At 48.2% G+C, this 14,081-nt stretch overlaps 1 protein-coding gene across 4 annotated transcripts in view; it reads left to right on the forward strand.

Moving 5' to 3' along the window:
- The window catches only part of SLC39A14 (solute carrier family 39 member 14), a 55,384-nt gene that overhangs the window by 23,102 nt on the left and 18,201 nt on the right, over window positions 1–14,081 (forward strand). Inside the window, exons 2-3 of one of the 4 annotated variants that reach the window (XM_058433519.1) lie at window positions 246–363; window positions 13,752–14,030. In XM_058433519.1, coding sequence (XP_058289502.1) covers window positions 13,767–14,030 — 264 coding nt within the window. In that variant the 5' untranslated portion in view covers window positions 246–363; window positions 13,752–13,766. Of the gene's footprint in view, window positions 1–245; window positions 364–1,880; window positions 2,027–7,777; window positions 7,859–13,751; window positions 14,031–14,081 lie in introns of those variants that run through there. The other 3 variants (XM_032143571.2, XM_058433520.1, XM_032143572.2) reach the window with 3 other exon arrangements.

A 14,081-nucleotide genomic window follows, 5' to 3' on the forward strand; every position in this document is an offset into this window, starting at 1 on the left:
GTTTTTCCATGTTGGCTGGTCTTAAGCTCCTAGCCTCAAGTGATCTGCCCACCTTGGCCTCCCAAAGTGCTGGGATTACAGGCGTGAGCCACCGTGCCTGGCCTACAACTCCATGTTTTCTAGAAGGCACCTCTCCTCTTCCCCTTTGTGTTCGTCATTTGGGCAAATTGCTGGAAGATGGTGGTTCCAGCTGAAAGGCTTTTTAAATTTTTTAACTTTTTTTTTTTTTTTTTTTTTTTTAACAGGGTCTCGCTCTTGTGCAGGCTGGAGTGCAGTGGTGCAATCATAGCTTGTTGCAGCCTCAAACTCCTGGGTTCAAGCAATCCTCCCACCTCAGCCTCTCACACTGCTGGGATTACAAGGGTGAGCCACCACATCCAGCCCTTGAACCAGTCTTAAGTGTGTAACAGTCCTGCGGGGAGAGGCTGGACACCTTCCGGAGGGTGGATCCTGAGACATGCATTTCCCTGGTGTGGCTCATGGCAAGGACAGTATGGTTCTGGAACAGGCGGCTTCTTGTGCCTTAGCTACCTGGTGGGAGCACAGGCAGCAGCTCCATGGCATCCCAGCTCTGCAACATGATCTTTGCAAATAGGTAGCTCCTGGGAGCTTAGCCTAGAGTCATGTTAATTCAGCTCTTCGAAGGAGCCTCTAGGCCATTTAATATCCTGTACAAAACCCCTTTCTGCCGAAATAGCCTAACTGCACCCTGATCTATACATTCCCCCTTGTCATCATCATTCAGGTTAGGTTCCTTGTTGAATTGTTTGCTTTCCCTACTTTGTTGAGGGCAGGTGCTAGGTCCTTTGCATCCCCAATATCTAGCATGACTTCTGGCACATAATTGGTAAGCAGTGAGTATTTGTTGAATGGATAAACTCTTGGAGTGAGTTTTCAAAGCCAGTAGGTAATACGCTAGCTTTTAGTTCAATTAATGTAAATGAAATTCAAGGTCAGGGACTTGTTTACTCTAGAGAAGTGCATAATAGGTGGTCCTGACACCTGACTTCAGATGAACTTGGGTTAAAGTTGGTCTGTGGGCCGAGGAGGATAGAATGTCTTTGAAAAGTGGTTCTGAGCTCCCTGTTCTTTTTTTTTTTTTTTTCTTTTGAGATGGAGTCTTGCTCTGTCACCCAGGCTGGAATGCAGTGGCGCGATCTCGGCTCACTGCAACTTCTGCCTCCCGGGTTCAAGCAATTCTCTGCCTCAGCCTTCCGAGTAGCTGGGATTACAGGTACCTGCCACCATGCCCCGCTAACTTTTGTATTTTTAGTAGAGATGGGGTTTCACCACTTTGGCCGGGGTGGTCTTGAACTCCTGACCTCGTGATCTGCCCGCCTCGGCTTCCCAAAGTGCTGGAATTACGGGCATGAGCCACCGCTCCCGGCCAGAGCTCCCTGTTTTTATCAGGCTGCAGGGGCGATGCAGGCAGACTTCAGTTAGAAGGGAGGCAAAACTTCTCTGCCTCTAGCCCATTATGTGCCCAGCACTGTCCCAGGCACTGTGTTGCAGGCAGGGAGGAGAGGAGGACATAGAAGAAATAGGAGGGAAGGATGCATTTCAGGAAGTTATCTTCAAGGAATACAAACCTAGCTGGGGAGGCTCCCTGGGAGACAAGGTAATGAGGAGTCCATAACAGCCAGAGAAAAGTGCTGGAAAAGTGATCCATGACAGCTTCCTGGACAGGGAGGTAATTGAACAGAACCAGAATTCAGGACTAAGTAAAGGGGTTGTCCTGAGAACCCAGAAGATAGGGAACTAGTAAGCTGCTGGCCTCAGTGCTGTGCTGTGCATCTTTTAAGCTTTGTCTTGATCAGAGTGCCTCTGCGAGCTCGGTGCTTTCACAGTTTAATTGTGCTGGACACACTTGGGAAGTTCCTGGCAGGCCCCAAAGTTGAACCCAGGGCGTGTGGCACATCGTGTTGTGCAGTGATTTGGCCACTAGATCATGCTTTCTATTTATTTATCGGATTCTGAATAACAAGCCGGGAAGTTCTGCTTCATGGGGGTGACGTAAGTGATGGATGTGAGTACCGCGTTTCCTAAGCCACATGCCCGGCCTCATGGTCTGACAAATGGGAGTGAACTTGGATGACAGGGAGAATTTTGCAACTGTCTGGGAAGTGTTGATGGGTGAATGATGAGAAGTGAGGTGACTCTGGCCCTGGCCTCGGGTGGGGAAAACACCGGCTGGCCACTGTGGGCCCCTCCCGGGTCCCTGCCCACCTGACTCAGTTGCTTTGGGAAGTCCCCTTTGCTCCGGCTCCAGCTGGGCTGGAGCAAGCCTGGCAAATGTGCTCCCTCCCTCCCTCCCTCCTCCTGGCTGTCATTACACTCACTCCATGCTCAGCGTGGGGCTAAATAAGCCATTCCCTGTTTGTCTGTGCCGGCTGCCTGGGGCCCTGACCACCCGTCTCTGCCTCATAACCTCCTCCCGCAGGCGCTGGCACACACAATGGGGGCTCAGTAAATATTAGTTGGTGAACAGCAGGCTCAAGGTTCTAATTTTGTTCCCTGCTTCTGGGTCACCAGAGTTTTTATTACTATTTTTCTTAGTTTTCCCATCCTGCCCCTCCTAGCAGCATGAGGTTTCACAATTAGAGGGAGTGGGCTCTGCTGGCCGCCCTCCTGCACTGTCTGGAAATTTCCCACCCTGGGTGGGCTTTGACTGTGCCAAGGCTTGAGGCAAAGGTCCTGGGAGCAGGAGCTGGAAGAAGATAATGCATCCTTTTAGGGTATGGAGGAGAGCAGTAGGTGGGAGGGCAAGAGGAGGCAGGGGGAGAATGGGCCGATTAAGCTCCTGGGCAGGGCCAAGCGAGGGTTGGTTTTCCAACTGTGAGATTTGCTGTTTGCTTGAGTGAAGGTGTCAGCCTAGGTCAGCTTGTCTGAGGGGAGAGTGGCTTCTCACACAGTGTTCCTTGGGTGAGTGGGGTGGGCCATGGGCTGGATGGTTTTTCTCAAAGCTCTTTCTACCCCCAGAGAAGCCTGTAGGGCAGTATTCACTTGATGACCAAGCTGGCAGAGGATTGGTTTTCGGATTTCGTAAACTGGGACTTACACAGATGACTGTATCGTTGTTAGTTTGACCACGAATATCCAGAGTGTATTAATCAAGCATTTGTAAAACGTGGCAGTTTCTGTAGCCAAATGTTTTTTTTTTAATTGGTTTATGTTATTTTGATGATTTTTTGAGACAAGGTCTTTCTCTGTCACCCAGGCTGGAGTGCAGTGGCACAGTCATAGCTCACTGCAGCCTCAAACTTCTGGGCTCAAGCAGTCCTCCCACCTCAGGCCTCCTCAGTAGCGGGTACTATAGGCATGCATCACCACACCTGACTAATTTTTGCATTTTTTGTGGAGACAGGGTTTCACCTTGTTGCCTCGGCTGGTCTTGAACTCCTGAGCTCAAGCAATCTACCTGCCTTGGCCTCCCAGAGTTCTGGGATTACAGACATGGGCCACCGCCCCCAGCCCTGTAATGATTTTTTATTATTTCTTATCTGAAGGGGTGCTTTTTTTTTTTTTTTTTTTTTTTTTAGACAGAGTCTCGCTCTGTTGCCATGTTGAAGTATACTGGCGTGATCTTGGCTCACTGCAACCTCTGCGTCCGGGGTTCAAGTGATTCTCCTGCCTCAGCCTCCCGAGCAGCTGGGACTACAGGCGTGCACCACCGCACCCAGCTAATTTTTGTATTTTTAGTAGAAGTGGGGTTTCACCATGTTGGCCAGGATTGTCTCTATCTCTTGACCTCGTGATCCACCTGCCTCAGCCTCCCAAAGTGCTGGGATTATAGGTGTGAGCCACCGTGCCCAGCCCTGTAATGATTTTTTATTATGTCTTTTTTTTTTTTTTTTTTTTTGAGATGGAATCTTGCTCTGTCACCCAGGCTGGAGTGCGGTGATCTCGGCTCACTGCAAGCTCCACCTCCCGAGTTCACGCCATTCTCCTGCCTCAACCTCCCAAGTAGCTGGTACTACAGGTGCCCACCACCACGGCCGGCTAATTTTTTGTATTTTTAGGAGAGACGGGGTTTCACTGTGTTAGCCAGGATGGTCTCGATCTCCTGACCTTGTGATCCGCCCGCCTTGGCTGCCCAAAGTGCTGGGATTGCAGGTGTGAGCCACCGCGCCCGGCCGATTTTTTATTATTTCTTATAGGAAGGGTTTTAATGCTCACCATCAGTCCTCTTACCATGCGTTCTGCATTCCTGAGCTCTCCGTATTTCCATTTCTGTATTAATTACATGCATTTCATTGTTAAGTCATATTTCCCCCCTAGGAAGGGGACTATATTTTCTGACTTCTTTTATGCCCAAGAATTTCTGCCTACTGTCTTTACCAAATTGTGTGATGTGTTGGCTGGGGATCATATTCTTGGCTCATAGTTTCTTTTGCTCTGAATTGTGGAGACTTTCTGACATTCTTGCATTTTCTTCTGACATTGAATGGTGCTATGGGAAGGAAGAAGGCAGTTTGAATTTTTTCCCGTTTAAAAGAAGTTTTAGTATGTTTCTCAATTTTCTTTTCTTTTTTTTTTTTTTTTTTGAGACAGGGTCTCACTCTGTCGCCAGCCTGGAGTGCAGTGGTGCAATATTGGCTCACTGCAATCTTCGCCTCCCAGGTTCAAGCGATTCCCCTGCCCCAGCCTCCCGAGTAGCTGAGACTACAGGTGTGCGCCACCACACCTGACTAATTTTTATATTTTTAGTAGAGTTGGGGTTTCGCCATATTGACCAGGTTGGTCTCGAACTCCTGACCTCAGGTGAGCCACTGCGCCCAGCCAGGAAAATCTTGTGTTTTATCTTAGAACACATCTTCCATTTCATTCTTGGGTTCCCCTCTCTGGGAACACCAGTTATCCTTTTGTTAGTCTCTTTGTCTTCTCACTGTTTTTGGTTTAAGTTGTCTTGTCCATCTGCATTCACTGTGATTATCTCAAACTTTCCTTGAGTCGTTTATGCCTAGTGTTCCATTTTTTGAACACCAAGCATATTGGAGTTAATTTATATCCTGCTCAAGGTCATCGCCAAGGTCTGATTGCAAAAATTCAAAAAATTGCAACCTCAGGCATAAATGGGTTAAATAACTGGCAGAATTTTCTTCTGTATTTGTCATAATGTATTGGTTCTTCAGTGAGGTTTTATTCCTCTTTTTTAGTAAGCCTGCATCCTCTTTTCGTCTCATGATGGTTATAATCTCATCTTTGAGCTCTCGTCTCGTGGAACTGATATTTTAATGAGGTTATTCCTCGGTGTGGAGCAGTGGTGAGGAACAGCTTTCTCTGGAGTTGTGGTTTACCTGTCTGTGGCTTGCTTTGCCTGCTGTTTCTTTTCCTCTTCCTCATGTGAGTGCAGTTCTGCTCACATGTTCTGTTGGCTCTAAAATAAGAAAGGAACTTTCCTCTCCAGGTTTGTCCCCGCCTCTCAGCTCCAGGAGTGCTATGGGGCTGGGTATTTATGACCTGTTTTCTGTAGCCTGAAGGAATGCTAACTGTGTGGTGAGATGGGTCTGTCCTCTATTCAGGGATGTAGTCCCTGCAGTGTGGCTCAGCTCACTTCCTTGGGAGTTGTATTCCTTTTCTGTTAGAAGAGAAGGCACACTTGGCCAGGCATGGTGGTTTCCGCCTGTAATCCCAGCACTTTGGGAGGCCGAGACAGGTGTGTCAGCTGAGGTCAGGAGTTTGAGACCAGCTTAGCCAACATGGTGAAACACTGTCTCTACTAAAAATACAAAAATTAGCTGAGTGTGGTGGTGCATGCATGTAATTCCAGCCACTCAGGAGGCTGAGGCAGGAGAATCGCTTGAACCCGGGAGGCAGAGGTTACGGTGAGCCGAGATCACGCCACTGCACTCCAGCCTGGGCAACAGAGCAAGACACCATCTTAATAAATAAATAAATAAATAAATAAATAAATAAATAAATAAATAAATAAATAAATAAAGAGAGAGAGAGAGAGAGAAGGACTACTAACTGGAATTTGGAATTGGATCATGTCCTCAATTCAGAAAGTGGCCTGGGAGCCCTTATTTCCTTCCAAGGGAGTCGGCCCATTGTTTTTGGTCCAGGTGCACCGTTTTTTTTTTGCTCTTCCCCAGTAGCTTTTCCTCCTACTACTCAACTGAAGAGGAAAAAGACTTCCTCTTGCCACATTTGGGGATGTGAGTGAGAATTCTGGTTCTGCCCTTGTCATTCATTTGGTTTGTCACGGTTGGGCCAGGAATAGAACATGAGCCATGCGTGGTGCCTCCTTCATTTTTTCCTTGCCTCTGGTTTTGAAGTTAATATATCTCTGATTAGATCTGTTTTCTTGTTTGGTTGCATTGGTGAATTTTATTTTTATTTTTATTTTTTTTTGCTTTTAAAAGTTCTACTCATTTTGTTAATTATCAGGTGTAGGAAAATTACATTCCCATTTCATTTTTTCATCTTAAGTCTTTAGTGTTTCAATATGCTTGTTTTTATAATACTCATTAAACTCTGCAAGTTTATTCTCTTCTTTTCAAACTAAGGATATGGGTTCATTGTAATAATATGTTGCTTGTAGTCCTACCGAAAATTGGGCTTCAGATTCATGTCCGTGGCCCTTCCATTGCCAGACAGCGCTTCCCAGGCCACTAGCACCCGCAGTCCTCAAGACAAGTAGCCCTTGATTGTTTTTATTCCTTAAGACCTCCTCCTTCCACCCTGAGGCCTGGCTTTGTCCTTTGTCTGCAACTTGTCAGGGTTTTTCCCTACGCCTGGGCTCCAGATGGCTCTTGGCTCACCCAGGGCCTTTTGCTATTGTGTGACTCACGGAGAGCTAACCTTGAGCCATGGTTATCTGCTAGCTGGAGATACATTCCTATCAGGCTCAGCGGTCATAGCCCTAGAGTGGGGCAGGGATGGAAGAGTGGAGAAAGCGCAGTCTGCTTGAAGGGCTGATGCAGAAATGAGCTGTTTTCCTGGGAGAGAACCCCAAGGGAGTGGTGGGAGCTGCCTTTGTAGTTACTGTCTTGTGGATGGTCATAAGCCTGGGTGATGTGCCAGGACCACAGGTCCCTCGGAGACCCCTTTCTCTGTCCCTGAGGAATATGTGAGAACCAGACGGCTCATTTTACATCCTTTGAGAAGACAGCTGGGGGGAAGTCTTAGCATGATTCACTGAGGCCAGTCCGTGGTGGAACCAAGAGCTCTGGGGAACATAATTTCTATCAGCCTGGCTTCTACTTGGCCACTCCCTCCACTCCCTCACTCACCCCTGCAACCCTGTGGTCTTTCTTTGTGTGGACCATCAGCCTTCTCATAATTTTAAGTAAAGTGCTTAATAAAACCCCAGTTTAGACTGCCTTCAAACCGACCGCCACCCCAGAGCCTGCAGCTGACTCTGACCCCATGTAAGAGCCCCACCCTGGTGATGTCCTGTGCACCCACACAGCCTGTGCTTGGCGGGGCACAGTGGGCACGAGGGGTCGGGGGCAGACACACAGCTTCTTGGCGTCGGAAATCGTCTGAGTTGGGCAAGTTTTTCTCTGGAGCATTTGAGCTTAGTTTTCATGTTTTGTTTCTGCACCCAAAATCTGAGAGTGGGAGTGGTGGGTTCCCTGGCCAGCAGAGTCGGGGTGCGGTGGGGGGTTGTCAGGAAAGGGAGGGGACAAGTGGATGCCCGGCTGCTCCGAGGCCTTGTTGGTTTCTGTTGCCTGTTCTCATATCTATGCCCAGCCTCTAGACCCAGTGTCACAGAAGTGAATGTTTGCTCCTCTCTGAGAAGGGAGGTGGGCTAAAAAAAAAATGCAGCATGCTGAACATCACAGGAGCGTCTGTGCAGGACAGAAGTGCGGCTTCTAGGCAGAGCTACTTCTGGACCAAGTGAAGGGTGACGGTAGGTGGAATTCCAATTATGGGCCTCCGGATGGTAAGGCAACTTCTGAGCTTCCATAGAGGGTTCCAGAACAGGTGTCTTGCTTTTTCCTGTGTCTCCCTCCCACCTCCCCAAGGGTTGGGTCTGGTGCCTTAGACACAGAAGGAGGGCACTAAAATAATTTTACTTATTTGACCCTAAGGCAAGTGCACCCTGGGGCAGAGAGACTCCAGCCTCTCTCCAGCAGGAAGAGATGGCCTGGGGGCGCTCCCAGGCCACAGCACACTTCATTTTGTCTCCTTCCCACTTGTCTTTCTGCCCCTGAAAGGTGTCCATCCTTACTTGAGGGCAGCTGGCCCGACACCCTGGGGGGACTGGAGTGGCTCTCCAGGGGCCACACATGGAATGGAACCTGGCGTGGGGCTTCCTTCTGCAGCTGGGGCCACGCGTGCGGACCCCTGCCCGGCCTCCCCATCCCAGCAGCGTCAACAGCTGTGTGTGTTTCCCTCTTCTTTCTTTCCTCTCTAATACCTTTTACAAACCTTTTCCCCGCTAAGACTAACTTGTAGTTAAGAAGAAAACAACTCCACTGGAGCAGAAAACTCCCCTTTCATGCCTGCCAAAAGGCCGGAGTCACTTGGACTTGAGTGTCACTCGCAGCTCCTAGATCCTCCCCAACCCTTGTGGGTGAGTGCATGTCTCAAGCGCTGGCCAGGCAGGAGGGCTGTGCTCGCTGAATCTGCACACCTCATGGAGACAGGTCTAGACCTGAGCCTGGATGCTGTCTTGTGGGCGTCAATGCCCAGTGCAGCACGTCCTGTAGGAAAGAGCAGCTGTGCCGCAGGGGAGAAAAGGTCACCTGGGAGAAGCGAAGGTAGTCCTGTGGGCTCATTCTTCTGATGGTACAACCTGAAGGTGCCTCTTCCCTAGCACTCCAGGCTGTCACAGCAGCCACCTGAGGGGGCGAGGGGCCACTGGGTCTGGGAAAAGTAAATGCTTCGTAAATGCTCACCTCTAGGTGAATGCCAGCCAGCCAAAGCTGCTAAAATCACCCTGAGTTTCCCACACCTGAAGTCTTTTGGGGTTTGTTTGCTCAGTGGTTTGAAGTTACAGCGGATAAGTTTGAGAAATGCAGCTGAGGGGGGAACATCTGTTGGTTTATCTTGTTGAAGTGGCCCCAGAGCACGAGCACTGTGACACAGTGTGTCGTCTAAAGGCTACCTGGGGCTGTCCCCTCATAGCATTGTAGGGTGTTGTAAGCCAAGATTTGGATGCTTGTTGGGGCTGTTAGACATCGGGAAAGATCCGCACAGAGACACGCAGGACTTTGTGGATCTCCGTGGGTTCCAGGACGTGTGTTTTTATGTCTTTGTGCAGAGGGCACGGTGGTTAAGAAAGCACTGAATTTAATGTCATTCAGACCAGGCTTTGATTTACAAAGCAGTTCAGCTTCTGGCTTTGTTGCTTGCTTCTGTGGGTCATGTTTCCTAATCTCTGAACCCCAGTGTCCTTGTCTGTTACATGGAGTAAGCTTCCCAGCTTCTGTTAAAGGAACTGGGGAATGCCAAGTGCTTAGCAAGGTCTGCACTCGGTAAATGCTAGCTGCTGTCCATCATCTCTTTGCCTTTTCTTTTCTAAATGCAGGCAGACCTCCCCCTTGTTTTGACAGCACAACTCCTGCCATCGACAGTTCACAGTCTGCTCCGATGGATAACCGCTTTCTTTGTACAACAGGTTTTTAGTCATTTTTGCCTAAGATCCACCCTGCTCGCCAAAATTTAACATTTGTCTCTTGGTGGAGATTTGAGAGTTGTGAATCTCAAAGTAGCACTTTTACAAACCGTCATTGTGGCTGATGCCGAATCCATCCATGTGGACTCAAAGTATATATTCCACTGAAGAGTGATATTTTATGTCCCCAGATTCTGTGCGTGCCCCATACGTGGATCCTAAAGCATGTAATGTCTCTGGGTATATCACAGTAGGGGACTTAAGTGATGTGTGTGCCCCAGGGCCTGGAGTTAAGATACTTTAGTTGGCCACAGGATATTCCTGACAGTTTCATTAGCAGCCTGATGTTTGGGCTGAGAGTCAGAGTTGGGAACCCTGCTGATTTTAAGTCTTATAATTATTATAGCTAAATTTTATTGAGTGCTTTCTATATGGTTCAGGTACTTGGCAAGGGCCTTGCTATAGCTTATGCTGTTAGATCCTCAAAGTAATCTAATGAGGTGGATACCAATTTTATAGATGAGAAAACTGAGGGTAGAGGGAGACCGGGTTGCTTGTCTGTAGTTACTTATAAGCAGCTGTGCAGAAATTCAAGGTAGGTTTGTCTGACACTGAAGGCCATGATAAGCTGCGTCCTGCTTTGAATGATTCTAGAATGTTGACTTGAGTTAAATAATTTATCCAAGATCACACTGCTGGTAAGTGGCAGAGCCAGGATTCAGGCAAGCCTGCTCTCAGCCACTCTGCCGCTGTTCCCCTGTCATAAGCAAAGCCCCAGGGCATGTGATGTACTGAGATTAGTGCCCGAGCCCTGGGTGCCTGGGTAAGAAATGGCTGCAGTGATTGGCTGCTTCTTGGTCTGGAGCAAGGAGACTCATTTTCCCCTCTTGATAATTTGTTTAGATCACTAATTAAATTATAACCATACTCAGGGAGATGGTTAACAAAAGAAAAATCGTCATCAATCTTACTTTAAGCTTTCATTTATCTGTGTTCTTTCTTTCTGTCTTTCTCTTTCTCTTCTCTTCTTTTTTTTTTTTTTTGAGATGGAATCTTGCTGTGTCACCCAGGCTGTAGTGCAGTGGCACTGTCTCGGCTCACCGCAAGCTCTGCCTCCTGGGTTCAAGCGACTCTCCTGCCTCACCCTCCCAAGTAGCTGGGATTGTGTGTGCCTGGCTAATTTTTGTATTTTTACTACAGACGGGGTTTCACCATGTTGGCCAGGCTGGTCTCGAACTCCTGAGCTCAAGTGATCTGCCGGCCTCGGTCTCCCGAAGTGCTGGGATTACAGGCGTGAGCCACTGTGCCCGGCCTCATTTGTCTGTGTTCTTTCTCAGTTCTAAACTCTGCCACATAATTGCCCTGCTTTTTAACTTGCCATTATGCCATGACTCATTTATAGCTGCATAATATTCCATGAAACTGATATGATTTACTTGACCCATAACACATCTTTCTGCATATAGCCTTTTTACTTTTGGATTACTTCTATTAAAGCAAATTAATTATTTAATTATTAATTGTTAATTGAGGGATTTATGTATTTTCCTTATCACATAACTTTTCAAAAGTCCCATTATAGGCCGGGCGCGGTGGCTCACGCCTGTAATCCCAGCACTTTGGGAGGCAGAGACGCGTGGATCATGAGGTCAGGAGATCGAGACCATCCTGGCTAACACAGTGAAACTCCGTCTCTACTAAAAATACAAAAACAAAATTAGCCAGGCATGGTGGTGGCTGCCTGTAGTCCCAGCTGCTAGGGAAGCTGAGGCAGGAAAATGGTGCAAACCCAGAAGGTGGAGCTTGCAGTGAGCCGAGATCGTGCCACTGCACTCCAGCCTGGGCAACAGAGCGAGACTCCGTCTCTAAAAAAAAAAAAAGAGTTCCATTATTTATGCAGTCAGTGGTATCTTATTCTATTGCTTAGCCTCACTAACATGAAATGTTTTATCTTAAAAAAAATCTGGCCGGGTGCCCATTACACCCATAATCCCAACACTTTGGGAGCCCGAGGCAGGCGGATCATCTGAGGTCAGCAGTTCGAGACCAGCCTGACCAACATGGTAAAACCCCGTCTCTACTAAAAATACAAAATTAGCCGGGTATGGTGGCCAGCACCTATAATCCCAGCTACTTGGGAGGCTGAGGCAGGAGAATTACTTGAACCCAGGAGGTGGAGGTTGCAGTGAGCCGAGATGGCGCCACTGCACTCCAGCCTGGGCAACAGAGTGAGACTCCATCTCAAAAAAAAAAAAACAAAACAAAACAAAACAAAACAAAAAAAACTATGTTGCTATTTTAATAAGTAGCAAAATGGAACCAGCCAAGTTTTAAATTTATATTCTCAATACTATAGAGAGGCTAAGTGTTTTTTATGTTTGTTTACTAATTTGTACAGTATAGAAATAAACCTATGTCATGTCAAATGGTATATATTTTTGCCAGTCTGTAATTTTTCTCTTTTAATTATGGTGTTTGTTTATTTATTTATTTATTTATTGAGACAGAGTCTCGCTCTGTCGCCCAGGCTGGAGGGCAGTGGCACGATCTCGGCTCACTGCAGGCTCCACCTACAGGGTTCACGCCATTCCCCTGCCTCAGCCTCCCGAATAGCTGGGACTACAGGCACCCGCCACCACACCCGGCTAATTTTTTGTATTTTTAGTAGAGACGGGGTTTCACTGTGTTAGCCAGGATGGTCTCGATCTCCTGACCTCGTGACCCGCCTGCCTCGGCCTCCCAAAGTGCTGGGATTACAGGCGTGAGCCACTGCGCCCGGCCTATTTATTTATTTATTTTGAGACGGAGTCTTGCTGTGTTGCCCAGGCTGGAGTGCAATAGTGCAATCTTGGCTCCCTGCAACCTCCGCCTCCCAGGTTCAAGCGATTCTCCTGCCTCAGCCTCCTGAGTAGCTGGGATTACAGATGTGCACCACCATGCCTGGCTAATTTTTTGTATTTTTAGTAGAGATGGGATTTCACCATGTTGGCTAAGCTGGTCTCGAACTCCTGACCTTGTGATCCACCCACCTCAGCCTCCCAAAGTGCTGGGATTACAGGTATGAGCCACAGTGCCCAGCCGATGTTTATTTTTTAATAGCTTTATTTCAGAGCATTTCAAACATATATAAAAGTAGACAGGGCCAGGCACAGTGGCTGACACCTATAATCCCAGCAGTTTGGGAGGCCGAGGTGGGTGGATCACTTGAGCCCAGGAGTTTGAGACGAGCGGGCCAACATGGTGAAACCCCATCTCTACTAAAAATACAAAAATTAGCCAGGCGTGATGGCACATTCCTGTAATCCCAGCTCCTCAGGAGGCTGAGGCAGAAGAATTGCTTGAACCCGGGAGGTGGAGGTTGCAGTGAGCCGAGATCATGCCACTGCACTTCAGCCTGGGAGACAAAAAGACTGCCTCAAAAAAAAAAAAAAAAAAAACTAGACAGAAAGTCTGATGAATTCCTATCTACCCGTCACTTAGTTCCAATGAATATCAGCTCATGCCTGATCGTGTCTCATCCGCACCCCTGTGCTCATACCGCCTTCTTTATTATTTTGAAGCAGACCCCAGATATAAGATGTCAAATCCATGGTTATTTCAGTACCTCTAAAAGGACTTCTAAAAAATCATAACTGGCCGGGTGCAGTGGCTCACGCCTGTAATTCCAGCACTTTGGGGGGCTGAGGTGGGTGGATCACCTGAGGTCACGAGTTCGAGACCAGCCTGGCCAACATGATGAAACCCTATCTCTACTAAATATAGAAAAAAATTAGTTGGGTGTGGTGGCGGGCACCTGTAATCCCAGCTACTCGGGAGGCCTGAGGCAGGAGAATCACTTGAACCCAGGAGGCGGAGGTTGCAGTGAGCTGAGATTGTGCCACTGCACTCCAGCCTGGGCAACGAGTGAACCTCCGTCTCAAAAAAAAAAATCATAACCGCATTGCTGTTTTTTTTTTTTTTTTTAATTTTTCAATCTAATCAAAACTGTTGAATTTGTCCTTTTTATTTGTTTTTATTCTGGCCTTTCAAAAGAAGGGTTTTTCTCAAAGGCTAATTCAAGAAGGAGCAGAGAGGCAGAGACTGAGGGATAGTCTCACTGTGTTTAGTGTGTGGCGGACGGGCCGGGTGCAGTTGCCGGCACACAGGGAGAGGCCTCAGCTTCACCTGCCTTTTTCTCTCACAGGCTTATTCAGTCACCATGAAGCTGCTGCACCCGGCCTTCCAGAGCTGCCTCCTGCTGACCCTGCTTGGCTTATGGAGAACCACCCCTGAGGCTCACGCTTCATCCCCGGGCGCACCGGCTATCAGCGCTGCCTCCTTCCTGCAGGATCTAATACATCGCTATGGCGAGGGTGACAGCCTTACTCTGCAGCAGCTGAAGGCCCTGCTCAACCACCTGGATGTGGGAGTGGGCCGGGGTAATGTCACCCAGCACGTGCAGGGACACAGGAACCTCTCCACGGTAAGGCTCCCCTGCGAGCCAGCAGCTCTGCTCAGTCCCGTCTCTGGCCTC

The sequence above is a fragment of the Hylobates moloch genome, unplaced genomic scaffold, assembly GCF_009828535.3.
Source record: "Hylobates moloch isolate HMO894 unplaced genomic scaffold, HMol_V3 SCAFFOLD_22, whole genome shotgun sequence".
Lineage (NCBI taxonomy): Eukaryota > Metazoa > Chordata > Mammalia > Primates > Hylobatidae > Hylobates > Hylobates moloch.